Source organism: Maylandia zebra, linkage group LG6 (genome assembly GCF_041146795.1).
Source record: "Maylandia zebra isolate NMK-2024a linkage group LG6, Mzebra_GT3a, whole genome shotgun sequence".
In the NCBI taxonomy this organism is placed as follows: domain Eukaryota; kingdom Metazoa; phylum Chordata; class Actinopteri; order Cichliformes; family Cichlidae; genus Maylandia; species Maylandia zebra.
The window spans coordinates 16,926,422-16,938,014 of record NC_135172.1 but is presented as its reverse complement, the minus strand read 5'-3'; the positions used below and the strand labels follow the sequence as shown (position 1 = coordinate 16,938,014).

At 38.0% G+C, this 11,593-nt stretch overlaps 1 protein-coding gene across 1 annotated transcript; it reads left to right on the top strand.

The window, feature by feature from the left end:
• Positions 1-5,707: 5,707 nt before the first annotated feature.
• fgg (fibrinogen gamma chain) lies at positions 5,708-8,996 on the top strand. The gene is made up of 9 exons (XM_004576415.6): positions 5,708-5,975; positions 6,060-6,107; positions 6,229-6,415; positions 6,537-6,621; positions 7,055-7,185; positions 7,460-7,593; positions 8,005-8,189; positions 8,355-8,632; positions 8,732-8,996. The coding sequence occupies exons 1-9, from the start codon at positions 5,913-5,915 to the stop codon at positions 8,914-8,916; spliced, it is 1,296 nt and encodes a 431-aa protein (XP_004576472.3). The 5' UTR covers positions 5,708-5,912; the 3' UTR covers positions 8,917-8,996.
• Positions 8,997-11,593: the final 2,597 nt, after the last annotated feature.

Sequence of the window (11,593 nt, the reverse complement as noted above, 5' to 3'; positions counted from 1 at the left end):
AAAGGAAAATCTCTTTTTAAGTTGTGTTTTTCTGTATTTTGCATCATGTCAGCAAAGCCTTTTTTTATTTATTTACTTAGTAAATGACAGATTTCTGGATATTCAGTATCAATACGTTTTTAAAAGCACAAGCTTAAGAAAAAGAACATTTGCATGAACAAAATCATTCAGTCACATACATGTGGCCAATTTAAAATCAACAGTTAACCTAATATCCATGTATTTGAACTGTGGGAGGAAGCTGTGGAAAGAACCCATGCAGATGTGGGTTCAACCACATCTGCATGGGTTTCAAAGCCAGGGGTGTCTTGCTGTCAGGAGATGGTTCTAACCAGCTCACCACTTTGCTCCAACTGAGTTTGCTCCAACTGCTCCAACCGAGTTCGATGGTGTTAGATACCTGTACATAAACCAACTAGAATAATATAAAAGAGTATTTAAAAAAAATAAAGTTAAATGAAAACTTTGTTCTCATTGGAGCTTTTTTCTGTCAAGCTAATTATTGTCATGCAAACTGTTTTTTTATTTGTGTTTTCAAATTGGACAATTAAGCTGATTATCACCCAAACAGGCATTTCTGGGCCGTGGATTTTGTTGACTCACAATCCGTCCTTTTCCATCATCAATCCAGGATCAGTCTACCAAAATAAGTTGGATGGCCTACACTTTCCCAGAGGAACCATATGATGAGATTACCTTAATCCTTCAGGCTTCACTTACACGCTCATCTTTAACCCAGATACAAATACTTTGAGAAACACAACAGCTTGTTTCGTTTTGTGCTTGTCTTTGGATCATTTGTTGCACATTTGTCTGCTGACCTCGATTCTGCAAAATCCTTTCAGAAAAGGATAAATCGTTGCTGGTATTTGACTGTGTCTGTGAGAAAGCCGGTTTAATGAGGTGTGTGTTTGATTAATGACCATAAAAAGCAATAAGCTATACAGCTCACTATAAAACTTGAGTTACACTCATAAATTATAAGCAAAGATGAGGATCAAAGTCTCATATCAATATTTGTGCTGGAGGTGTCCTAATTTAAGCTATGATTATGATTAATTAAGATTAATCACTTTAATTTCAGCGTAAATTAGTATTAGTAAGACATGTTTGTCTTTTATTATTAGTATTATTGGATAGATGAAGTCTAAAAATGCCAATATCTGCTTAAGGGAAAACCTACAATGTGTAGGTATTGCATCTAGACCTAAAGGTAAAGTGATTCTCTGATTTATAATTCAGTGTCTAAAACAATATTTACAATGAGAGTTCATTAAAAACTCTAATTGTGATGAATGAAGGACCCAAGTAAAAAGCAATGGGTTGCAATCAGTTGAAAAACTGATATCAGTCTCTCACGGCAGCAATGGTTGTTAGCAGTAGCAAACAACGAGATATTTGGCTCTTAGCTGGGGGTTATTTCTCTGTGTAGCTGACATCTAATGTCGAAAAAACATCAACGGGCAACAAGTAGCACGCACAGCTGTGAATTCACCTGTGGATGATAATGAAGAAGAAGCCACTTTCAGCTGCTCCCCACAGTGGGTGACTCCAAATTTTTGATTTTGTAGAGATTTGCACCAGAGGCTTTTTCTGACACAATCCCAAAAGGGATTTGTGTCTCCAGCTGGAACCAGCGACCTTTTGCTTGCCAAGTAAATGCTCTAGATGAAGTAATGTTTCATAAAAACTGCTTCGTGGTCCAGTTTTAAGGAAATCATGAGTAATGTTAGGCTATTCAGGACTTTGTATCTGATGAGTGCGAGGGCCACAAACAGTGCACAGAACATTGTTATTGTTATGCATTCCACAAAGGTTCGATCTGATGTATTTCTTATTAACACATGAATGTGCATATACAGCAGACAAACACAGGTAGTTGCATTATTAACATAAAAAGTTTATTTCCACAAAAACACGCCAGCAGAACCAAATAAAGTCTGTGTGACTTAAGCTGACTACAAATCTGTTACATTACATCCTGATATTAGAAGAATTACTGATGATGATAATGTACTTTTTACTCATTAGTTTGTGATATGTGGACAACAAAGTGTCAATGTCCCCGCATGTGTTACTGCAGATCACACCACCTTCAGCTGAGGCGACTTAACCTGACCGCAGGTTGAACCCGAATGTGGCCAAACCGCAAACCTTTGCCCTCCATCCTGGGGAGATTTACGCCACAGTCAAACAGCTCCAGAATTATAGTTGTGACCGCTGAAGCATCCAAACAAGGCTCTTTAAATTTAATTCCTGGTCAGATGACCTGTGAACTATGCTGACTTTGTTTTTCAGCTTTGGTGCTTAAGTTGATTACTGACATAAGGACGTATTTTCCTAAGATGTGGAATGTGGATGTTTTCATTTTAAAGAAAACTGCATTTATTCTGCATAATATTCTTGTGACCTATTTCCAGAGTATGCACAGTCTTTGTAAAGAAAACTAAAAACTTGCTTTTTTGGTTGCTTTGCATCCTGATAACGCGCGAACAGTGTAAGAATGTCAGTCGGGCATGAGCATGTGAACACATCGACAATGGCCCAAAACACATCTAAACATCCTGAACCCGGTGTTTAGAGAGCGTGCCTGTGTCTTCATGGCACTTAGAGAAAGAAAGAGGCACTTTCCATCTGGTGTCTCTAGAAAGTTCAGCAAAAGTTCAACACTGTTTAGGTTCATGGGCCTGGCAGTTCATTCTCAGGTCAGCGAGGCTTTATATCCATCCTGGGCTTGTTTTTTTTCCACATAATAAAACTTGGTCACACAAAGGTTTATCATTTAATGTCAACATGGGGCCCACAGATCAACCATTATTAAGCTATATTAAGTCACATGTATCTTTACTGTTTGTTCTGTTGTAATAACAAGAGGTGTGTTTGCTCACAGCACCTTGCAGAGATGGCCACAGAAAAAACTATTTTCAGCAGCTACACCTTTTTAAAACTACACACCATCTTTGGAAGGATCTGTTTACTTAGTTGTGTTTTTAAAAAAATTTAATGGCACAAGACTATTCAGTAAAACGAGGCACAGAAGAGAGTTTGAACTTTGACCCGGGGATGAAGCAATCCTTCAAGGAGCCAAATCCGGATTGGACGTAATGTCAGCTGCTGTTAAGACTAGTGTCTCCTTCATCTCTTTAAATTGAAAAAAACATATTAAAAATATGAACACTTTGATTTAATTTAGTTGTATGTCATTTCCTACAACATTATGCAGTTGCATTACAATATAAATGGCCTGTATTTGTATAGCACTTTTCTAGTCCCTAAGGACCCCAAAGCGCTTTACACAACCAGTCATCCACGCATTCACACACAGGTGATGGCAAGCTACATTGTAGCCACAGCCACCCTGGGGCGCACTGACAGAGGCGAGGCTGCCGGACACTGGCGCCACCGGGCCCTCTGACCACCACCAGCAGGCAACGGGTGAAGTGTCTTGCCCAAGGACACAACGACGGAGACTGTCCAAGCCGGGGCTTGAACCGGCAACCTTCCGATTACAAGGCGAACGCCCAACTTTTGAGCCACGATCGCCCCAATAATGTTTGGTTTCTAAACTCTGGTCCTTGAAACTGCTTGTTTTAGGTTTTTAGGTGCTTCTCTGCCCCCACAGCACTTGATGTAAGTGATTTAATACCCATAGTATTTTTTTAATGAGTGTACGTGATGTGTTGGTTGTATGGTTGTTGTTTGTTTTGACATACTGCGAATCAATTTCCCATCAGGGACAATAAAGTTACCATTGACCATTGACCTGATCATTTGACGTGTATGAGCAGGGATTACAGTCACGTTCCCAGAGCATTGTGTGATGGCATATATTAGCTGATTTGTTGATTGATTTGTCAACAGGAAACCCCAAGGGTGAGTAGTATAAAGGCTAGCAAAAAATTCCTCATGATGTATACATGTATCAGTATGTGTATTTTTATGTAGCAAGAAGGCTCAGGGCTCAAATGCACTGGGTTCATTAACTCAGTTAGCTGTTATACTACTGTTATTGCAGTGTCTGCGGACACTGTGGAGTAAATCTGACTATGTGTTCATGTATTGTCTTATGGGTATTAAACAACTAAGTACTATTGATAAATGCAATAAAAATGTAAATTCCCTCAGAAACACAGTATTGTCTAAAAAATGTAATCTGCTAACACTCACCCTGCATGCAGATTAAATGCTCATTGATGATGAGATTACTTCAGATGGCCTGAATGGGACTATATGTCCCTCTAAAATAAAGCAACTTTAAAAAATGTTTTAAAATGGATTCATCCACAACAAAGCTGTTGTTAGTTACACTGATGTGTCCATGAAATTGGAATTAGCCACTGACAAAGAGTGCTGCAGTTACTCATTAATCATATCTGAGCTTTCTTTGACCACACGCCACAGTTTGGGGTTTTTCTTTGCTCTTTCACGTTGGTCTGTATTTGCTTCAGTTTGACTCCAGCTCAGACAACAATAACGCAGCAGCACATGTGCTCCTTATAAATTAAGCCTGTAACTTAGCTGCTTTGTTTTCCTAGAAAAGTAGATTTTTCCTGCAGAATTAAGGAAGAGGATCGTTAGTGTTCCCCTGCATACATACAGACTGCAAAGTCCACAGGGATTATTCCACTATGATTATTTCCAACAGCATTTTGTTCACAGACACTTTGTAACAGAAACTTGTTTTCATGAAACTTCAGTAAGGCAAAGCTTACTTCGGTGCACTTCAGTGCTGCTTATGTAGCTTATTTTCAAAGATTTAGATAGTTCTGAAAATGGTGTTAGAGTTGTCTGTTCTCGCTCAACAACAACAAAAAATAACCATTTAAAAGTCAGTTCACTGCATCAGTTTGGTGGTGTGTTTGGTGTCCTGTGTATACAGTATGTGTCTTGTGGGGTCTATTGTGATTCCACAGCCACTAGTGGTTGGTTTTACATGCCCGTGCAGTCAACTTTCAAAATAAAAGTTTCAAAGTATCACAGCCTGCCCTGTTATTGTAAAACAGTTTATCTAGTAAACATATTTTAGCGACATTATAAGGCTTGGTGGATTCACTACAGAAAGGTTTTAAAGGCTTTACAAGTAGGCTGCCCGTTGTAGTTATGATGAAGGCCTTTCCTGATTTATACCATGACCATATCATCACATGTCAGAAACCACAGATAACTACTTTGCTAGGGTTGGGGGACCCTTGTTAGGATAGTAAAGAATAGTAATAATTTTAACCGGCTGATTGAGAATCAAAGTGATCATTAAATAAAATTACTGTTGTAGGGAGAAAAGTCTCATTCATGCAAGTGTAAATTAAGCAAGCCAGAATAATTTATTAATGTGTAATTTTGGTTATTGTCAGTATGGACACTTAACACTATCTTTTGTGTTGTTAATAATTGTCATTTTTAATCAGTCTAAAATATAAAATCCAGTTTTTGTTCACAGGAACATATTATGGCATTTTTACAAGGATTGCTTGTTGTTTGTTTTATGGAGCAAAGATTAAGAAAGGTAAATAAACTATGTTACAATCTGAACTCTTGGCTAGAACGAGCTCAATTACGCTGGTTTCCAAATTCAATAATACTGTCAGGTCTTAAAGTGCAAGATGAGTCACGATTTCTTCAAACTTGCTGACAGCCTTACCATCACCAGAGTTTACAAAGACGTACAGTACATGGCGATCTCATACAAGTGTCCTTTACCACAGCTATGAGTTTCAGACCGCGTCAGCTCCTGACAATGATGGCTGTTGGACATTTGAGTCACAGGATTTTCACAACAAAGTGAGTGGGATTGTTTACCTATGAACCCCTTATCAAAGTCTGGACTGAGGACCTTGTTCAGATAAATAACCAACAGAGTCGAGCTGCTCTTCATTCTCCAACGAGACGAAACCACAACTGGCAACCAAAGAAACATGGCTCCATCACTTCTTACAACAGCAGGGGGACTTTTATTACTTTTCTCTTTCTCGTCAGCAGTAAGTCACTGAGCACTGTTGCACTTTTGCTGATGTAGTTTTATTGAGCATAAAAATTGTATTGATTGTTCCTTTTTTGTGCAGCAAATCCGAGGAGACAACATACAAGAATGCAGGCTCAATGATGGCTTTGTAAGTGCGCAGCTTTAAGTCAAAGCTTTAAATGTTCTTTCGGGATGGATTATATTTCTATAAAAGCACACTATCGTAAAGAGTTTTGTTTGTTTTGTTGACATGCTCCATCTGTGTTTAGGGAAAATACTGTCCAACCACATGTGGAGTTGCTGATTACATGCAAACATATACAGAAACGGTGGACCGGGATTTGGACAGCTTGCTAAGGGAACTGGAAACAATTGCCAATTTGACTCGAGGGGCTGAAGAAACAATTACCTACATGAAAGATACAGCTGTGGCACATCAAAAGAGCTCTGACCCGGGTAACGCAGTTATTTTGTGACATCTAATCATCTTAACACTTACATTGATGCGATCAGGTTGAGCAGCATATTGATGCGAAATCGAGAATACGGTCAAACCGGCTCATTTTTTCCATTTCAGACGTGCATTTCAAAAAGTCAACAAGTATCCTGGATGATGTTGTTCGGTTTCAGAAGACCATAACTGCTCAAGAACGGCAAATATTGTAAGTTACCTTACCAAAAGTTCAATTTATACTCTTATAACAGTTAGTTACTCCACTGCATTTGGTTACAATGCTCATCTGTTGATTGATTTTTTTTAAATCAACAACATATAAATGATTCTTTTTGTTAATATAATGTGTTGTTGCTGAATAAACATGAACTTCTGTCACGTTCTCAATGTGCAAAACACAAAACTCTAAAGGAAGCTTGAAACTGAATCTCGATACATAGCAGCATCAGTGTCCACCTATTCCCACAGTTCAATGCACTCAGGAGACATTTGTTGCCCACCCTATGTCCCTAAAAATCTTTGATCTTATACGTTATATTAGATCTTTGTATAAGTTTGGGTTCATACTCAGGATTCATCTCAGCTTTTTATCTATGTATAAAACCAAGGTACATGTCATAGACTGTAATCCTCCCTTCCAGTGAACTTCAGAACGTAATCTCCTCCAATGACAGAAGAATGGCAGACTTGAAACAGCTCTCGAATCAGCTGCAGCAGAAATGCAATGAGCCCTGCAGAGACACAGTTGGGATCCAACCCACCACAGGAACAGGTAAAAAAAAGAAGAAACAGACCTCTAGGTCCGTTTCACAACAAGTTTCTCAATCTTGTCTCATCCAAACAACATTTGTTCTCTTTCAGCGTTTAGTCACAGGCTAAATCAATATGCTGCTTCAGAGCAGAGCAAACATTTATCCTAGATGTAATGTCCTGTGACCTTTTCTAGTGGATGTGATTACATAATTATTTACCCAACTTAGAAAATATTCAGGTTTTTGTGTTTCATAATAGGCTGCTCATTTTTTAAAATGCGTTTTTCTAATCAGACTGCCAGGACGTTGCAAACAAGGGTGCCACCACCAGCGGTCTTTACTATGTGAAGCCAATAAAATCAACGGAGCAGTTCCTGGTCTATTGTGAGATTGACAGCTTTGGACGTGGCTTCACAGTAATTCAAAGGGTACGTATCATCTGAGGCCATAAGTATCTTGATCTTACATTAAGTGATTCCTGTGTATTTATTTTGGGATGGAAATGAATAATAAGAGTCAGACAAAAGTCACGTACACGTGAAACCTAAGAGTAACCAAAAATCGAGGCTTTGGCTTTAAAAACAAGTCCTCTTCGGTGTCATTAGCATTTCTTTGGACCGTCCCTTTGACTTGAGAAATCACGACAGTGATTTAATAACAGAAATCATAAAATGAAACGTTTGTGATCTATTTTAATTAATCTCTAAATTTATGTAAAATTAAATATTCACTACAATTTTCATTAAGCCATGAAGGCATTAAATCATTAATGTTTTGTTAAGTAAGTGGAGAAACCACCCAATAAACTGATGAATCTGATCACGCCTTCCTGCCTACAGAGACGTGATGGCAGTCTGGACTTCCACAAGAACTGGGTCCAGTACAAGGAGGGCTTCGGTTATCTCTCACCAGATGACACCACAGAGTTCTGGTTAGGTAACGAGAAGATTCACGCGCTCACTACCAGCACCAATTTCCCCACTGTGCTCAGGATAGAGCTTGTCGACTGGGACGGCAACAAAAGGTACACACACACGATAACAGATTATGTAAGAAAGGGACTTGTGGACAAGGCAAACATGACCGCTCTAGTAGCGATGTTAGCTTAGAAGAAGAAAAGAGATGATTCAACAATTGTTACCAAAAACTAACTTTAGATCCACGATTCTCGGTGGCCGTATTTCTCCAGGTATGCCGACTATAACATGTTCAGAGTGGGACCAGAGATCGACATGTACCGGATGACCTACGGTTTCTACTTTGGTGGAGATGCAGGAGATGCATTTGATGGTTTTGACTTTGGAGAGGACCCCAGCGACAAGTTCTACACAGCACACAATGGCATGCAGTTCAGCACCTTTGACAAGGACAACGACAAGTACGACGGAAACTGTGCTCAGCAGGATGGCTCTGGCTGGTGGATGAACAGATGTCATGCTGCACATTTGAATGGAAAATACTACCAGGGTAAAACCCTCCTGGCTAAGAGCAGCCATAGTTAGCATAAACAGAGACAAATGTACTAATTAATGTGAGGTCTAAACTGTTTGCATTATCTTTATGCAGGTGGCAGGTACACTGAAAAGGATGCTGGTGAATATGGCTTCGACAATGGCATCATTTGGGTCACGTGGCACAACCGCTGGTACTCCCTGAAAGAGACCACCATGAAACTCATTCCCCTCAGCCGCATCACAACAGGAGGACAGCAGGCTGGAGTTAAACAGTTTGGTGGACTTGGAGATGCTTAAAAAAAGGGACCAGGTTTTTGTTATGCTCTCACTAACAGCCCTGAAAACTCCTTAGACTAAATAAAATGCCTCCATAGAAACTTACTGACTTTTTGTTTTTCTGTAATGTCTCCAGAATATCTGAGTTCCTTTTTCCTCTTCACTGTTTTTCACATCTTTAAATAAAGCTCTTTGCTTCTCTAGAAATGGGTGGTCAATATTTATATGGATCAAGTTGTTGTCAGCTCAGATATACATTAATGTAAAGTCAGTTTGGCTAGCTGCTTAATTATAAAACCAACAAAAAATATGTTTAAATGAAACAAAAATCTGTCTTAAGGTATAATGAACAGTCAGTTATATACACCTGTGTGTGAAGACATGCCCTGACATAAATGCCACCTTAAATACTTATGTTGTGTCCACTTTATTTGCTGTAATAAACCCCACAAACTGAATGCCACATCAAAGCCCTCTTACAGAACTTATTGCCAACTGAGTTTACTCTAAAAGCAACAAAACACGGAAACTAGGCCATGATTTTTTCTCTTTCATAAAATGAGCAGTTGTAAAATATCAGCATTGCCAGCAACCATCAAAGCACAACACCAAAAAGCTGGAAACACTTCAGTACGAGTACATAAAGGGTTCTTCAGAGAATATCTTCATTACAGTAATGAAACGTAAGGTAGGAGCTTAATAAGCATGCCCCTTATACCTTCAACCTTTTTATCATCGAAGAATTCATTCAATTTGCTGTCAGCGTTAATGTCGTTAGAATAACATTAACGCCATAACTGCATTAACACGTCAAATCTCCATATTTGCCCCCCGCCCCCCTCCAGATCTCCATCTCCATCTTTGCCCCCCTGGACACAATCAACGAGTTAACGCCATTTTAACGAGATTAACGCTGACAGCACGAATATATGTATATGTATGTATATATATATATATATATATATATATATATATATATATATATATATATATATATATATATATATATATATACAGTTTTTCACAGTTTTTCACAAATTAATTAGATCCCCACCCAATGCAAGGGAGGTTTATGCCATAGCTGTGTAAAAGCTAGTAAAAGTACTAAAAATACTGACTAGCAATTCTTTATTATTTTTTATGTGCAAGCTCTTTAAACATAATATTTTTAATGCCACAATATAGTTATTTTTGTTATTCATGAATTTTCACATTTACTGTTTTTCAAAAAGCAGAAAAAAATGCAGCTTTAAAAAAATAGTTATTCATTTACTTGAATAATAAATACATTTACTGAAAGAATTATTCCATTAATTTGTGAGAAGTTCAGTGTGCCAGATCAAATTTGTCTATTAGAAATTGAAATTTAAAAAATAGCAACATAATTTTTGTTATCGTCATTAACGATATAATTTTGGTTTAAAACAATTTCTTGAGAGATTTACAAAGTATTTGTGTTTTCCTGTTTTTATGGCAGGTGGTCTAATGAATTAGTTACTGTGTGATCTCAGCATGTTGCTAACTGAACAAACCGTGTTGTGTGCTTGTCTGACCTAAAGCCATTTGTCGTATTGTTGCAGAGTTATTGGAAAATCACTGCCGTGTTTCTTTTGAACCACACCAACACCATTTATTTATTTTGTATTGTACTGGTTGTTCTTGTCCAGACGCATCATCAGACTCACATCAATATCTCATGGAGTTCAAATTCCACCAGATCCTTTGTACATAATTATGCCAAATGACACATGAACTGCTATGAACACTGACCAAAGACAGTCGGTGATATTTTTGTTCTGTTTTAGGGTTTTTTTTAAATTGTTTTTATTAGTTTTTTTAACTAATCTCACAATAATGTCAGTAAAATATTCATCTTAAACTAGATTGTTTGAATTTGCCATCCCACGGCACAGGCATCGCCCACACACAGCTAGGTTAAAGTTTAGACTGGATAACCTTTGATAGATGTTCTCTTCTGGGCAAACATAGTCAGGTACAAGAGGAGGGATAACCAAACTATGGCCCGTGACACCCCCCCCCCCCCACCCCCCCACCCCAAATTAACAAATAACATTCTCATTTTATAAAAAAAAATGTTTTAAATTCTGACATTTCTGTGATGAATACTGTGTAAAAGTATAAATCATTCGGTGTTTTATATTTGTATTGATATTTTGTATTTTACTCCTCGATTGAAATTATGTTCCCATGTAATGATTTTTTTGGTTATGTTTACATCGTAGTCGAATGCTGTAGTTTGTAGTCAACTTTTACTTTTGTTTGAGTTATTTCGAACAATTATCGAGGTAAATAAAGTATGTTACAAAAGAGACTCGGTTTGAGTTGCAAATCCAAATCTAACAATTTCATCATCTCCTCAATGCAAAAAATGAGTAATTGTTATTGGGAACTTGCTTTGTTGTCATTAAGTGTTAGGGGCTGGGTCTGTGACCCAGCGTTTTGAGTTTATTTTGTATTTTTGTCTTTCTTCTGTTAAATTGCATCAATGTTAAGTTCTCATGTTATTTGGTTCAGGGTTCATTTGTCAGTTTCTTGCCCTCTTAATGGGGTTGGGACCATCAGTTGTGTTGTGCAGAAGTCATGTTGGTACACAGCTGACAGCCCTATATGACAACTGTTAGACTTCATATTATGACAAGAAACAATCAGCTAAGTAAAGAGAAATGACAGTCCATCA

Coding starts and splice junctions, on each gene's coding strand:
- fgg (XM_004576415.6), top strand. CDS start 5,913: ATGGCTCCATCACTTCTTACAACAGCAGGGGGACTTTTATTACTTTTC. Junction 6,108..6,228: donor GCAGGCTCAATGATGGCTTT/GTAAGTGCGCAG, acceptor ATCTGTGTTTAG/GGAAAATACTGTCCAACCAC. Junction 7,186..7,459: donor CCAACCCACCACAGGAACAG/GTAAAAAAAAGA, acceptor TTTTCTAATCAG/ACTGCCAGGACGTTGCAAAC.